Source organism: Puma concolor, chromosome D4 (genome assembly GCF_028749965.1).
Source record: "Puma concolor isolate L17-30 chromosome D4, mPumCon1.1.hap2, whole genome shotgun sequence".
Taxonomy (NCBI): Eukaryota; Metazoa; Chordata; class Mammalia; order Carnivora; family Felidae; genus Puma; species Puma concolor.
The window spans coordinates 667,518-684,944 of NC_141679.1; the positions used below are offsets into that span (position 1 = coordinate 667,518).

Here is a 17,427-nt window from a genome sequence, read left to right on the forward strand (position 1 = left end):
AACTTACTAAGACTAGCTTCAAAGTAGCTTCAGAGTGCCATTTGCCCAATGATCATGAGCTGTCCTACACTGGCCACCTTCATAGAAATAGCACTGTAATACAACTCCAGCTGCCATGAAGACCAATTTGGTGAGGTCTCTCTGAGAAGCAGTGCCAATGAGTTCATCACTTTCTATAGGACCATTTGCCTGAATGACCAAGAAGGGAGAAAATGAACATCACCACTGCTGCTTATATATTCTGGGGTAGTCCTTTTGCTATGTATAGGAAACAGCTTACATTTGATATATACATCTATGCTTATATGTACTGTATGTTTAATATCTAGAAGTTACGAATAAATGCATTAGAACCTGTTTTAATAGGTTTTACTATTATTTGAGTATTGTAAGGCCAGCAAATTGGGAGACGGTCACCACTGAAAAGATAGTTTGTTATAGTTCACAACAAGAGGGGCATACCATGTCACTGGGGGCCACAGAGGGAAGCACTAGAGGGGCAGAGGGAGAGTGGGAGTATAGCAGTTTTTAAGGGAAGGAACAGGTGAGGCAATATGAGTAGGCTTAGGCTTGACTAGTTTGAATAACTTCAGGAGGCTCTGGAGCATAGGGGTTGTCCCCGGTTGTGGGATACCTGACCCTGGGTAATTAGGGCAGGTGGATAGCAGCCAAAGTTTTGAGAGCTTGATAAAGGAAGTTGATGGGATGTGGGCCTTGGACTGGTTGGATCGTGTTTGAAAAGCATGCTCACAAGCAAATTGTTTACTGTCTTTAGGAATTTGCTAACTTGAGAGGGACAGTTCCTCCAGCATCAGCAAGGCCCCAGATGTTAAAGCATCAGAATACAGAAACCAGAGGGTCAATATAGAAAGCCCTCTTTGAGTCCTTTTAAAATCCAATGCATAGATGTCAGTGGAACTAGCAGAGTAAGTAAGTACCTTCGACGGTTTTATCCTCCATAAAAGCAGCAAGAAAACTGACCAAAAGTGTGGGAATCATATTTACAAACGAACTGAGGAAGTCTTGAAGCAATCTAGGGAGCATTTATTTAGGAAAAACAGCAGAATCTTAGTAAGTAGCGTCTTAAATGCCCTGTTTCCAGTTCTCCCTTAGGAGCTCTGTGGTCACCTTGATGACTGCAAGCCTGCAGTCATGGTGACAACCAGAAAGCCTGGCAGCCACCAGAGGGGACAGAATAGTTGAGAGTCCTTCAAAGATGCATTCCCTGTGAATTGTTCTCATTTGACCTGTTTTTAGTTCCCTCAAAGAACTCACTTGCAAGGCTGTATTTATTGGATCTGATGTAGAGCTCATCAAGTGTGAAAGCCTTTTCTCTGGGAGTATCTGTTGAAGATACTTTGAAGCAATTTTTAAACTTCAAAGCTGCCTGAGGTGGTGCCTAACACTTGGGAACTAACAGGTTAACTAAAAACCTTAAGAGAAAAGCTGGAGAATGGGATCGCCGTAAGGACTTGGGAAACTTCTGATCTATTCCTGAGACTCTAGAAGGTCGATGTGTTGGGTTGTGTGCATGCTGAAGGTGATCTTCATGCTCAGGAGAGACCTGAGATGCCCTGACTACCGTTCTCACTGCTGGCTGATTGCATTGTGAGGTTCTGCAAGAGCAGCAGGTGAAGGCTGAGGTGGTATTTTCCTTTGCCTGGCTGAGTATTGGAGACGTGTCCTGACACACACGAAGAGCCCCTTGGCAAAGACCGTGAATCTCTATCAAATACTAGCTAACTGAGCAGAGACTCGAGGAGCCACACAGCAGAGTATAGACTTTACAGATTTGTTCAGAAAAGTCGCTAAACAAAAAGAACAAAAAGCACAACAAACCTTGGAGAGGGGTGGAATCTGATTTCAAGAATTGTCACACTATATTGCTTAAAATATTCAGTTTTTGGGGTGCCTGGGTGACTCAGTCGGTTAAGGTGACACTTCGGCTCAGGTCTCACAGTTCGTGGGTTTGAGCCCCTCATTGGGCTCTGTACTGACAGCTCAGAGCCTGGAGCTGCTTGGGATTCTGTGTCTCCCTCTGTCTCTGCCTCTCCCCCACTTATGCTCTGTCTCTGTCTTTCAAAACTAAATAAAACGTTAAACAAATTAAAATAAAAAATAAAATAATCATTTTTCAACAAAAATTATAAGACATGCAAAACAAAAAACAAGGAAATATGGCCCATACACAGAGGAAAAGAGCAACCGATCAATAAAAACCATCCCTGAGGAAGCCCAGACATTGGACCTACTGGACAAAGGCTGTAAATCAGCTATTTTAAATATGCCCAAAGAGTTGGAGGGAACTATGCCAGTGAGGTCTCTGGTAGCAAATTAATTTTCTTTATATGAGGATCTTTACTTTCATTCTGGAAGAAGATTTTCTCTGGATGTAGAATTTTAGTTGGGTCAGACCTTTCAGCTTATGAAAAATGTAGTGCCACTTGCTTTTGGCCTCTGTGGTTCTTGGTGAGAAATACACAGTCTTTGTTTATTTTTTTGCTTTGTTTTTTAATTTTCAGACATTTGGTTGTCCTTTGTCTGGGCTTAGACGTCTGTATCAATCTATAGGCATAGGTGGTTTTTTTTGGGGGGGTCACATTTGGGAATTACTCATTCCTTTTTTTTTTTTTTTTAATTTTATTTTTTATTTTTTAAAATTTACATCCAGATTAGTTAGCATATAGTGCAACAGTGATCTCAGGGGTAGATTCCTTAGTGCCCCTTACCCATTTAGCCCATCCCCCCTCCCACAACCCCTCCAGTAACTCAGTTTGTTGTCCATATTTATGAGTCTCTTCTGTTTTGTCCCCCTCCCTGTTTTCATATTATTTTTGTTTCCCTTCCCTTCTGTTCATCTGTTTTGTCTCTTAAAGTCCTCATATGAGTGAAGTCATACGGTTTTTGTCTTTCTCTGACTGACTAATTTCACTTAGCATAATACCCTCCAGTTCCATCCACGTAGTTGCAAATGGCAAGATTTCATTCTTTTTGATTGCCAAGTAATACTGCATTGTATATATATATACACCACATTTTCTTTATCCATTCATCCATCGATGGACATTTGGGCTCTTTCCATACTTTGGCTATTGTTGATAGTGCTGCTATAAACATGGGGGTGCATGTGTCCCTTTGAAACAGCACACCTGTATCCCTTGGATAAATGCCCAGTAGTGCAATTGCTGGGTCGTAGCGTAGTTCTATTTTTAGTTTTTTGAGGAACCTCCATACTGTTTTCCAGAGTGGCTGCACCAGCTTGCATTCCCACCTTCTTTTTTTTTTTAATGTTTATTTTTGAGAGAGAGAGAGAGAGAGAGAGAGAGAGCGAGTGAGCACGCGTGCGTGGGTAGTGGAGGGGCAGGGAGAGAGGGAGACACAGAATCTGAAGCAGACTTGGGGCTCAAACCCACAAACTGTGAGATCATGACCTGAGCTGAAATCAAGAGTTGGGTGCTTAACCGACTGAGCCACCCAGGCGCCCCCATTTGATTCTTTTTTTTAAAGCTTTTATTTCTTTGTTGATACTTTCTATTTTTGCATTTCTTTCAGCAATGTTCATGATAGCTTGTTGTGGCATTTTTATGATTATTATGTTGGATTTTAAGAGTTTTTATATATTCTGGGAACCACTTATTGGATACATGTTTTTCAAATTCCACCATGGAGTTTGTCTTTTTACTACCTTGATAATGTCTTTTGATGCACAAAAGTTGGATGCACAGTTTGTTTTTATAAAATCTGCATTATTTTTTATTTTGATCACTGTTTTACTGTCATATTTAAGAAATTATAGTCATACTCAAGGTCAGATATTTGCTTCTGTGCATTCTTTTGAGAGCTTTATGGTTTAGTCCTGTATTTAGTCCTTTGATCCATTTCGAGTTGATTTTTGCATATGGTGAAAAGTCAGGGTGCCACTTCATTCTTTTCCAGTTGGATATCCATTTGTCCCTGCACATGTTTGAAAGGACTGTTCTTACCCCATCGAATGGTCTTGGCAGTCTTGTCAAATGAATTGAACATAGATCTCGGTTTTACTTCTGGATTTAATTTTATTACAGTTATCCCTGTGTTTATGCCTTTGCTCCTTCCATACTGTCTATATTACTGTTGATTTGTAGTATATGTTGAAACAGGAAAATATGAGTCCTCCAGTTTCTTTCTGCTTTCTCAAGATTGTTTTGGGTGTTTAGTGTCCCCTTTCAGTTTCATGTGAATTTAGTGTTGGCCTTTACATTTGTGCAAAAATGTCATTGGGATTCTGATAGGGATTGCATTGTGTCTATAAAGAACTTTGTAGTATATTTCCATCTTAGTAGTGTTAAGTCTACTGACCATGAACACAAATGTTTTACCATTAATTTAGACTTACTTTAATATTTTTCGTTAATGTTTGTAGTGTACAAGTTTGGACTTCTTTGAGTAGATTTGTTCCTACATGTTTTATTCTTTTGAATGGTATTATAAATGGAGTTGTTTTGTTTTATTTTCACATTGTTTATCACTAGTGCATAGAAATGTGATTACATTTACCTGTATTTATAAGGGGCACTGGTTTGTAGTTTTCTTTTGTGATGTCTTAGTGTGGCTTTTATATCAGGGTAATGGTGGTCTGATAGAATGAGTTAGGAGGTGTTCTTTTTCTTTCTTTACCTTTCTTCCTGAGTTTGAGAATGATTGATGTTAATTCTTCCATAAGAATTTGAGAGAATTCACCAGTGAAGCCATCTGGTGTTGGACATTTCTTTGTTGGGAAACTTCAATTATTGATTCAGTCTCTTTACTTGTTACAAGTTTATTCAAATTTTCTATTCTTCTTTTTAAAAAAAATTTTTTTTGATGTTAATTTATTTTTGAGAAAGAGATAGAATGCGAGTGGGTTGGGGCAGAGAGAGAGGGAGGCACGGAATCTGAAGCAGGCTCCAGACTCTGAGCTGTCAGCACAGATCCTGACACGGGGCTCGAACTCACGAGCTGTGAGATCATGACCTGAGCCGAAGTCGGATGCTCAACCGACTGAGCCACCCAGGTGCCCCTTCTATTTCTTCTTGAGTCAGTTTTGGTAGTTTGTATGTTGTTAAGAATTTGCACAGTTCATCCAGATTATCTAATTTGTTGCCATACATTAGTTTATAGCATTTTCCTTTGCTCTTTTTTATTTCCGTAAGGTCAGTAATAATATCCCCACTTTCATTTGATTTTGGTAATTTGAATTGTCTTTTTTCTTAGTCCACTTAAATAAAAGGGGGCCACTTTTGTTAATTTTTTCAAAGGACCAAATTTTCATTTTATTTTTCTGTTTTCTATTATATGTATTTTAACCTTAATTATTTCTTTCCTTCACCAGCTTTATGTTCAGGTTGCTCTTCTTTTTTTCGAATTCCCTAAGGTATAAAGTAAAGTTACTGATAAGATTCTTATTCTTTTTTAGTGTTGGTATTCACAGTTATTAATTTTTCTCTTTGCACTGCTTTTACTCTTGTATAAGGTTTGGCATATTGCATTTTCATTTTCATTTTTGTCAAATAGTTTTCTAATTTCCTGTTACTCTTTGACCCATTGGTTAAGAGTCTGTTATCTAATTTCCATATATTTCTGAATTTTTCATTTTTCCTTATCAACTCCTGCTTTTATGCCTTTGGCAAAGATTGTCTTCTAAAAATGTATCTAGATTTGTTTTGTGACCAAACATGGAGTCTGTCCTGGAGAATGTTTTATGTGCGCTTGAGAACAATAAGTATTGTGCTGTTGGGGGTGGTGTGGTTTTTATATGTCTGTTGGGTCTATTGGTTTATACTGTTGTTCAGATCCTTTATTTTCTTACTGATCTTCTGACTAGTTGTATCTGTTATTAAAAGTGGGGCTTTGAAATGTCCAGCTGTTATTGAACTGTATTTCTCCCTTAATTCTGTCAAATTATGCTTCATGTATTTTGGGATCCTTTGTTAGGTGCACATATGTGTTTATAAGATATATTATATCTTCTTGATGAGTTGATACCTGTATCTGTGTATTATGTAATTCTTTGCCTCTATAACAGTTTCTGACTTAAATTCTGTTTTGTCTCATGATAATATAGCCACCCCAGCTCTCTTTTGGTTATTATTTGTGTGGAGTTATCTTTTTCAAGCCTTTTATTTTTTTTGGCCTCTTTGTGTATATGCCTCTGAAGTGAGTTTCTTATGGACAGCATACAGATGGATCAAATTTTTAAAAATTCATTCTGCCAGTTGGACTTTTAGTTGGAGAGTTTAATCCATTTACATTGAAAAGTAATTACTGGCAAGGAAGTATTTGCTTCTGTCATTTTGCTATTTATTGTCTGTGTACCACATCGTTTTTGCTGCTCCATTACTAACTTCTTCTATGTCGAATGGATCTTCATAGGGTTCCATTTTGATTCTCTTTTCCTTATTTGCGTAGTTTTTACTTCTTGTCTTAATGATTACCTTGAGGATTACAATTAACGTCTTCGACTTATAAGAACCGTGTAATACCTACTTATTTTCAAAGGTATGCAAAAACTGTGTTCCCTTCTTTCTTTCCCTCCTGTTTTATGTTGTTATAATTTATAACAGGTTACATTTTTATACATAGTATACTCATGAACAGATTTCACCTTACGCTCTCTATATTTATTTTTAAATCATACAGGAAAAAAAGAGGGGTTATAAATCAAAAATACAACAATACTGTCTTTGTTACTTGCCTGTGTAATCAGTATTTTTATTTCTCCATCAAGACTTTGAGTTACTGTACAGTATTCTTTCATTTCAGCCTGAAGGATTCCCTTAGAATTTCTTGCAGGTCAGGTGTATTAGCCACGAACTCCCTCAGCTTTTTAATATCAGAGAATGTCTTGATTTCTCCTTCATTCTTGAAAGAGAATTTTGCCAGATCCAGAATTTCTGGTTGACTCTCTTTCTTTTAGCACATTGAATGTCATCCCAGTCCCTTCTGGCCTCCATGGTTGTTGATGATAAGTCAGTGGTTGGTTTTACTCATGGTTCCTTATATGATGAGTGGCTTCTTTCTTGTCAATCTGAAGATTCTGTCTTTGGTGTTTGACAGGTTGAGTATAACGTGTCTTGGTGTGGATCTCTTTGAGTTCATTCTTTGTACAGTCTATGAACGTCTCAGATATGTCTAAAGCTTTCATCCAATTTGGAGAGGATTGGGCTATTATTTCTTGAGGTATGCTTTCAATTTCTTTCTCAGCTCTCCTGTGACTCCACTAAGTGTTGATCTATGTGTATATGTTGATATACTTGATGGAATCTCACAGTTTTTTAGGCTTTATATATGTTTCTTTATTCTTTTTCTTCCTGTTTTTTAGAGTGGATAGTTTCACCCTGCCTGCATGCGTTTTTGCAGATTATTCTGCTTGCTAAAGTCTGTTAAATCCCTTTAGTGAATTTTTCACTTCATTTCTAAAAGTTTTTGGTTCTAAAATTTCTACATTTCCTTTTTATAATTTCTTCTAATATTCCTTGTCATACATATGGTTCTCTTGGTTCCCTTGAGTTCTTTGAATGAACATACTTAAGACATGTTGATTTAAGTTCCTTGTGTAGTAGTTCCATTGTGTTTCCTTGAGGACAGTTTCTGAGAACTTTTTTCCTTGTAGCTGGGTCATTTTATATATTTTCTTCGCATGCTTCCTTTTTTTTTTTTAAGATTATTTATTTTGAGAGAGAGAGCGCACATGCAAGTGGAGGTGAGGGGGAGAGAATACTAAGCAGGTTCCACACTGTCAGCACAGAATCCGATGCGTGGCTCCACCTCACAAACTGCAACATCATGACCTGAGCCGAAGTCAGATGCTTAACCAATTGAGCGATCCAGGCACCCCTGCTTGCTTAATTTTTTGTGGTTGTTTTTGAATATGGACATTTTGGATATTATGCACAAAAAGGAAACACAAGCAATAAAGCAAAAATATTTGATCTCCGGTGTCTGCATTTTGGCTCTGTGTTGGGACATTCCTTCTGCACTTAGGGAGGTCTTTCAACCCTCTGCCATTGCCTTTATTCCCTGCTTACCCTTAGACTAAAGATCAGCCAGAGTTGAAAGTATATGGTCTTCTCAGGTCTTTTCTGAGCAAATTCCCTGCCCTGTACGTGGTTTTCCAGTTCCTTCTTACATAGATTCTTTTCAAACTTGTTGTTTTCTAAAGATTCTCACTCACTCTATACCTTTTCCTCCCTTGGTTTTCAGCATGTCTGTTGTTTCTCTGTTGATTTTGCACTTGTTGGCACCAGCTTATTCATTTGACTCTCAGTATCTTTGAGAAACGTCCTCTGCATTGTCATGCGTTCAGGAAGTTCTGAGTTAAGTGGAAAATAATCAGTCCCCTTTCATTAGTCTTCAGGACCCCACAGATAGATCAAAACAAACAGAGCTCGTTTGGGAACACAAAAGAAACACAATTCTTTTGGAACAAGATCCGTCTGCTGTGGTCAGGCTGAGGTTCCACCGAGAAAGCAGGATGTCATCTTCAAGAACCACCAAGCTCAGATGGGGACGTGGCTGCATCAGCAGAAACACTGCAGTGCTGTCCTCTGCTCGGTGGCCCTTCTCCTGGTTACGTGTTTGCTGGGCTACTGTAAACGTTTTCCTGTCTTGCCAGTTTCCAGTGGGTGTGACTGACAGTATGTGGTGGTTTTGGTGTTTCTGAGGAAGGACGTTCCCATAGTCCCTACTTTGCCATGTTTGCAGTTGTCCTTGTCAACGCGCTTTTATGCAAAAGCACATCCTGGCTCACTTTTATGGGCTGTGGTTTAAATACCCTGTTTCGGTTTGCTCCTCTCATGTGCTGCCCAGAGGCCACCCTGAATTCTGGGCAGTATTGTACTCTGATTTTGTTCTTGATACCTTTGCTTTATTGTTTCTGGTCAGATTTGTGTGAAGGCCACTTGGAATGATCTCAGGACTTCATATATGGAGGTGAAGGATGCCTTTCTCTCAGTTCCTTCTCCTGATTTGTCCCCATTCTGGGTTTGGGAGCCCTTAGTGTAGGGTGGGGAATGTTGACAAAGCATCTTCCTGTGTTTGCAGGATCCCTTTGGTGGAGAGTGGGAGTGGCATCTCCCCTAGGCTCAGTGTTGCTTGGGGTCAGATGGGGCTGATTGACAAAGCCTCCTCCCACAGCCTCACCAGCAGCAGCAGCCGCAGCCTTCCATCAGGAAGTGGGAGCATTGCTTCTCTGCTGGCTTTGGTTATTGTCTGCAGCATCAGTTGCCTGATTGGGAGAAAGAGGGCACAGCTCCTCTTGGACATTGGGGTTGTTTTGCATGGCCTCTCTCTCTCTCTCTCTAACCATTTCCAAAATTTTATTACCTAATTTTTGAAAGCTTTTGCTGCTATGTAAGAAACCACAAAGGAAAATTTATAAACACTATTTTCAGTGGATTAAGTTGCATGATTTCAAACATTGGATTTTTTAAAATTGAGATTTAGTTGACATATAACACTATATTTATTTTAGATGTACAGCATGATGATTCAATATACATATAAATCATGAAATGATCATTACAGTACGTCTGATTAACATCTATCACCATGTGTATTTACAGTTTTTTTTCCAATGAGAACTTTTAACATTTACACTTCTGGCAACTTTCAGATTTATAATACAGTAACATTAACTAGTCACCATGCTGTGCGTTCGTTAAATCCCCATGACTCATTTATTTTATAATTGGAGGTTGTACCTTTGGCCACCCGCAGTCATTTTGCCCACTCCCTGCCCCTGCCTCTGGCAATCACCAATTTGTCCTCTGTATCTGTGAGTTTGTTATTGTTTTTTTCTTTGGGATCCCACATGTAAGTGATTTCTTACGGTGTTTTACCTTTTCTGTGTGATTTATTTCACTTAGCATAATGTCCTTAAGGTCCCATCATGTGGCAAATGACAGGATTGCCTTTTTATTTATGACTGAATAATATTCCATTGTGTTGATGTACCAGAATGAATTTATCTGTCCATTCATTGATGGGCAGTCATGTTGTTTCCATATCTTGGCTATTGTAAGTAATGCTCCAGTGAACATGGAGGTGCAGATATCTTTTTGAGTTAGTGTTTTCATTTCTTTTGATTAGATACCCAGAATTGGAATTGCTGGATCATATGGTAGTTCTATTTTTAATTTTTTTAGGAACCTCCATAGTGTTTCCCATAGTGACTGCACCAATTTATATTCCTACCAACAGTGCACAAGGATTCCTTTTCCCCACATTTTGCCAACACTTGTGGCTTCTTGTCTTTTTGCTACTAGCCATTCTAACAGGTACAAGGTGATCTCTCATTGTAGTTTTGATTTGCACTTCTGCACTATGATGTTGAGCCTCTTTTCCTGTGTCTTCTGCCCATTTGTATATCGTCTCTGGAAAAGTGTCTGTTCAGATCCTCTGCCCATTTTTCAATCTGGTCGTGTTCTTTTGCTACTGAGTTTTATGAATTCTTTATGTGTTTTGGTTACCTACCTTATCAGATACATGGTTGGCAAATATTTTTTTTCCCATTTAGTGGGTTGCCTTTTCATTTTGTAGATGGTTTCCTTTGCTGTGCAGAATGTTTTTACATTTGATGTGATCCCTTGTTCGTTTTTGGTTTTGTTGCCTTAGCTTTTGGTGTTAAACCCAAAAATTCATCATCGAGAGCAGTGTACTCCCTCTTCTCATTTTATACAACCCCTGCTTTCTTAGGAACCTTTTTATCTTTTTTCTTTTTTCCTCCAACTTACGGCAGATCTGAGTTGGGGTCTGCTGTAACATCCAGATTGGGATATGCAGGAGGTAAAAATAAATCCTATGGAACTCCTCACCCAGTCCTCCCTTAATTCTTGGAGGTTCCTACCATTCTGCCTTCTTTTGTCCACACTTCACAGTCTTCTGCTATCTGCTTTGTGTGTTATATCTGTGGTTCTGAATAGTAATTGGAGTGTTTAGGTGGAGCTTACTCCATCATGATTAGAATGAGGACTTGACTCCTGTAATCATTTATGGGATGAATGGTTAAATGAATACATTTTTCTTGTCTACAAGGTGCTCATTTTTGGATGTCAGTATAACAGTAAGTATAGTATTAAGAGCATTAAGGTAAATTGCATGGGAGCTCACAGGCATAGAAATTAATTTTTTTGTAGCTATTTTGGAATAGGACATGTAGTGTGGTGGTGAGGTCATTGTTCCCACAATAATCTGTGACACCAAGTAGAATGCCCTATAATTCAATTCTGTCCTGACACTACCCAGATTTAGTGCAGACCTGCAGGTTAAAAGCAAAGTCCTGAACATGACTGCCCCACTTCAGTGCCGTCCCTAAGTGTCAGGGGTCATCTGTACTTCCAACCTACTGACTATAAGTTTGGGGGTTCCCACAACCCACTTAGATTTGACAGTTTGCTAGAAAGAGAAAACTCACTGAAAGTGTTACACTAAACATTGTAGTTTTATTATAAAAGCTATTTCCAGAAGTAGGCAAATGGAAGCAATGCATGTCTCGGTTCTGGAGTGGGGTGGAGGAGGAAAACCTTTCCCTGTGAACTCTGAGCACATCAGCCTCCTGTAAATCAACGTGTTCACCAATCAGGAAGCTCCCCTGGACTCCGTTGTCCAGAGTTTTGTTTGGGGTTTCATTGCAGAGGCATAGTTGGTGGGATGATTGGCCATGTGATTAAAATCCTCCAGCTCCCCTTTCCTCCCTGGAGGTCTGGTTGGCTCAGAGTTCAACCCTTTCAAAATGTGGTTAGGCTTTCTGGTGACCAACCCCCATCTTAAGGCTTTGTAGGGGCCACTCATTAGCATAAGAAAGGCACTCTTGTCACTCAGGAATTCTAACTTTGTTCAAAGCTCTGTGCTGGAAACTGGGGACAAAGTCCAGACGTAGTCTTTCTTACTTACCAGGGTCATCAAATTCGAAATCAAGGAGAATGTGGAATTTGAATAATATCTTGAAAGATGAGTAGGATTTAAACATTTTAAGTTGGGGAAAAGGGCATTTCAGGCTGAGAGATTAGCAGTCCCTTCAACAAATGATGTTGGGAAAACGGGACCACTTTCTTACACCTTACACAAAAATGAATTTCAAATGGATGAAAGACCTAAATGTGAGACAGGAAGCCATCAAAATCTTGGAGGAAAAGACTGGCAGCAACCTCTTTGAATTTTCTGGGAGCAACTTCTTACTAGACACATCGCCAAAGACAAGAGAAACAAAGCAAACCTGAACTGGGACCTCATCAACATAAAAGCGTTCTGCATAGCAAAGGAAACAATCAACAAAACAATGGGAGAAGGTATTTGCAAATGAAATTTCTGATAAAGGGTTAGTATCCAAAAATATATAAATAACTTATAAAATTCAATACCCAAAATCCAAATAATCCAGTTAAGAAATGGGCAGAAGATATAAATAGACATTTCGCCAAAGAAGACATTGAGATGGGTAATAGACACATGAAAAAATGCCCAACATCACTCATCATCAGGGAAATACAAGTCCAGTCAAAACCACAATGAGATGGCACTCACACCTGTCAGAATGGCTAACATTAACACAAGAAACAACAGGTGTTTCGAGGATGAGAAGGAAGGGGAACCCTCTTGCACGGTTGGTGGGAACACAAGCTGGTGTAGCCGCTCTACAGAATAGCATGGAGGTTCCTCAAGAAAATAAATATAGAACTACCCTATGATCTAGCAATTGCACTACTAGGTATTTATCCAAACGACACAAAAATACAGATTCGAAGAGGTATGTGCACCCGAACGTTTAGAGCAGTGTTATCAACAATAGCCAAATGTCCATCCACTGACGAATGGATAAAGGTGTGGTATGTATACACAATGGAATACTGCTCAGCCATCAAAAAAAAAAAAAAAAAAAAAAAAAAGAAGGAAAGAAAGTCTTGCATGTGCAGTGACATGGATGGAGCTAGAATGTATTCTGCTAAGTGAATAAGTCAATCAGAGAAAGATCAGTATCATATAATTTCACTTATGTGGAATTTAAGAAACAAAACAGATGAACATATGGAAAGGAGAAGGAATAGAGGCGAGAAGGAAACAAACCACAAAAGACTCTTAAGGATAGAGAATAAACTGAGGGTTGATAGAGGGGAGGTGGGCTAGATGGAGGATGGGTACTAAGGAGGGCACTTGTGATGAGCAATGGGTGTTGTATGTAAGTGATGAATCACTGAAGTCTCCTGAAACCAGTACTACACGGTATGTTAACTAAAATTTGATTAAAAAAAAAATTAGCATTAGCAATCACACAGGGGCACATAATCAGAGTTTAAAATACAGAAATGTATCAAGGTCTGTTTTTAGCTTTAGTGTAGTATATATAAAAAACAATAAGGGGTGCCTGCGTCGCCTAGTTGGTTAAGCATCTGACTTCAGCTCAGGTCATGATCTCATGGTACATGAGTTTCAGCCCTGTGTCGGGCTCTGCTGATAGCTCAGAGCCTGGAGCCTGCTTTGGATTCTATGTCTCCTTTTCTCTCTGCCTGCCCCTCTCTCTCTCTCTCTCTCTCTCTCTCAAAAATAAATAAACATTAAAATAATTAAAAAATAATAAGCTTAAAAAAATGCCAGAATGGGGCTCTCATTTATAGTATTTATTAATCATAAAATCTTTTATTCCTACAGAGCAGAAGATAGAAGAGATCTATTGATGTTTTTCCGAAGCCTACACTTTTTTGTGGAGTGGTGTGAATATCGTAAGTGCACATTTGAACACTTCAAGGTAGGGTCTAAAGTTTTTAGATGTAAATGTATGTGAAGAGTGAAGCTGGTTTAAATTTAAACATAACCTAAAAGTGAAGCTGGTATTAATTTGGGGATTTAACATAGCATTCTTTCCTTAAAGTTTTCAAAGAATACAAAATATTTTCATTGGCTTCTGGAATTTGCAGTTATTTGGGGTAAATGAAGAGGAATGCTTCTGTACAAACCAATGAGTCATTTGTATTATGGGATATCTTGGAAGAAGTATAGTTATATTCTTACTTACCCCCTACACATTTTGAAAAATTAATCTGTCAAGAGTACTTGAAACAAAATACAAATGCTCAAATGAATGTAATTATAGCAGGCTTATCACCTAGCACAGTCCTTACTTTCTGAGTCATACTCTGTATTTTGAGCTTCTTAATCATTGTGTATTTCAAGTTTAAGTATTTAAGCCTGATTTCAGTAAAGTAATGCTTCTTAATTCTGATAATAGATACATTTAAGGACTTCTTTTTATCCTGTTTTCTGTCATAACCAGAATTATGTTTGGCTGCATTATAATGCCTCAGGTTGTACTTAGTTGGATAGTAGCAATATTGACAGCTGTAGTCCATACAAAATCCGGTTCTAAAAGAGTCAATATAATAATATCTCAAAAGCCTAACCAGGCTGTGACTATTGTTTTTGTGATTGGTACTAACTCTTGTATATTTGCATTCTTTTTTATTATTATTATTATCACTGTTACCACTACTACTGCTATTACTTGCATTCTGTTGGGTCGAGTTAATAAAATCTGTCAGGCATAGAATTTTCCTTAGAGTGAAACATGGTTGTACCTGTACTGTGGTCCCTTGAGTTCTCTCACTGTTGTTTACTTACAGGTGCTCTTGCACCCAAACAGTTAAATAGCTTTGCTTCATAATTGGTAAATATAGTAATGACTGAGAGTATGCTGGCAGTTGTGGTGACGAATCACCTAACATGGGTTGTGGGAAATGTGAGTGTTAGTCCCATTTCCAAAGCTGATTTGACTCTAGGTGCTTTCAAGGAGGCATAGAAGTATAATTGGTGTGTTTATCCTGTGGAGGACACAGTGCTTCTGCGGGCCGACTTTCCTGGGTGATAAGGAAAGAAATGGAAAGGACGGAAAGAAACAGTCACATTGTTGTGCAGCCACCACCAATATTTATCTCCAGAACTTTTTTATCATCTCAAACTGAAACTCTGTTCCCATTAAACACTAATTTGTCATTGCTTCCTACCCCAGTTCCTGAGAATCACCATTCTTTTTTCTATTTCTGTGAATTTCTAAGTACTTCATTTAAGCAGAATCATAAAATTTATACTTTTTGTTTGGCTTATCTCACCTAGCATAATATTCTCAAGGTTCATCCATTCTGCATCAGATTGAAGGATTTCCTTACTTTTTAAGGCTGAATAATCTTCTGTTGTATGGATGCCCCACATTTTGTTTATCCATTCATCTTGATGGATACTTGCATTGTTTCCATCTTTTAACTATTGTGAATAATGCTTCTATGAACATTGGTGTACAAATACCTGTTCAAGTCCCTGCTTTCAGTTCTATTACAAATATACCTGTAAATGGAATTGCTGGGTCATATGGAAATTCTGTTTAATTTTGTGAAACACTGCATGTTCTCTTCCATAGCGGCTGCACCATTTTGCATTCCCAACAGTGGTGCACAAACCTTCCAATTTCTCCACACACTCGCCAGCGTGTTTTGGGATTTTCCTTTGTTTTGTTTTTTTGGGGCTCATAGCCAACCTAATGGGTGTGAAGTAGAATTTTTCTTGTGGTTTTGATTTGCATTTACCTAATGATTAGTGATGTTGAGCATTGTTTCATGTGCATATTGGCCATTTGTATATCTTCTTTTGGAGAAATGTCTATTCACATCCTTTGCCCATTTTTTTTTTTTTAATTTTTTTTTTCAACGTTTTTATTTATTTATGGGACAGACAGAGACAGCATGAACGGGGGAGGGGCAGAGAGAGAGGGAGACACAGAATCGGAAACAGGCTCCAGGCTCCGAGCCATCAGCCCAGAGCCTGACGCGGGGCTTGAACTCACGGACCGTGAGATCGTGACCTGGCTGAAGTCGGACGCTTAACCGACTGCGCCACCCAGGCGCCCCTCTTTGCCCATTTTTAAATTGGGTGCTTTTTTCTTGTTGAGTTGTTGTTGTTGTTGTTGTTGTTGTTTTCCTTTAAGCTTACTTATTTTGAGAGAAAGTGAGCACAGCAGGGGAAGGGCAGAGAGAGAGGGAGAGAGAATCCCAAGCAGGCTCCACACCGACACCACAGAGCCGGATGCGGAGCTCGAACCCATGAACTGTGAGGTCATGAGCTGAGCTGAAACCAAGAGTTGGATGCTCAACCAACTGAGCCACCCAGGTGTCCCTGTAGGAGTGTTTTTTTTTTTTTTTTTTTTTTAATGTATTCTAGACATTAATCCTTTATCAAGTGTATAGTTGGTAGATATCTTCTGTCATTCTTTGGATTGTCTTTTCATTCACTTGGTAGTGTCCTTTTTTTTTTTTAAATGTTTATTTATTTTTAAGAGAGAGAGTAAGACAGAGCGTGAGCGGGGGAAGGGCAGAGAGAGGGAGACACAGAATCCGAAGCAGGCTCCAGGCTCTGTGCTGACAGCTCCCAAACCACGAACCGTGAGAACATGACCTGAGCCGAAGTCAGATGCCCAACCAACTGAGCCACCCAAGCGCCCTGATAATGTCCTTTGATGCAGAGAAGTTTTTAACTTTGCTGACATCCAGTTTATTTTTTTGTTGCCTATGCTTTTGATGTTACATCCAAGAACTCATTGCCAAATTCATTGTCATAAAGATTTTCCTCTTTTTTTTCCCTAAGAGTTTTGTAGTTTAGCTCTTAAGTTAAGATGTTTGATCCAACTTGAGTTAACTTTTGTATACAGTGTAAGCTAAGGGTACAGCTACATCCTTTTGCATGTGGATATCTGATTTTCTCGGCACTGTTTATTGAAGAGACAGTCCTTTCCTTATTGAGTGGTCTTGGCACCTTTATTGAAAGTTGTTTGACCATATTTTCTGGGCTCTCTGTTCTCTTGCATTGTTCTATATGTTCCTGTCCATTCCAGTACCATACTTTCGATTACTATAGCTTTGTAATTAACTTTGAAAATGAAAAAGTGTGAGTTCTCCAATTTTAGTCTTCTTTTCTAATTTCTTTTGCTTATTTGGAGTCCCTTGAGGTTCCATGTGAATTTTAGAATGTTTTTTTCTGTGTCTTCAAAAAATAGGATTGGGACTTCAATAGGGACTGCACTGAGTCTGGATTTCTTTGGGTGGTGCTGGTGTAGTAACTGTTCAGTCTTCTAGTCCATGGACACAGAATGTCTCTCCACTAATGGATGTCTTCTTAGTTCTTTCAGGAGTGTTTGTGAGGGTAAAATATTTTTAACTTTTTTTAAGTTTATTTATTTATATTGAGAGAGAGAGCTAGAGAGAGAGAGAGCGAGCGAGCGAGCAAGCCGGGGAGAGGCAGGGAGAGAATCCCAACCAAGGAGGCTTCATGCTGTCAGTGCAGAGCCCAATGTGGGGCTCAGTCTTATGAACTGTGAGATCACGAACTGGGCCAAAATCAAGAGTCGGATGCTTAATCGACTGAGCCGGCAAG

General features: G+C 38.9%; 1 protein-coding gene across 4 annotated transcripts in view; it reads left to right on the plus strand.

The window, feature by feature from the left end:
* Nucleotides 1-17,427, plus strand: part of CENPP (centromere protein P) — a 229,459-nt gene that overhangs the window by 43,853 nt on the left and 168,179 nt on the right. For all 4 annotated transcript variants that reach the window (XM_025931549.2, XM_086684750.1, XM_086684752.1 and 1 more), the window contains one exon: nucleotides 13,663-13,759. In XM_025931549.2, coding sequence (XP_025787334.1) covers nucleotides 13,663-13,759 — 97 coding nt within the window. The remainder of the gene's footprint in view (nucleotides 1-13,662; nucleotides 13,760-17,427) is intronic.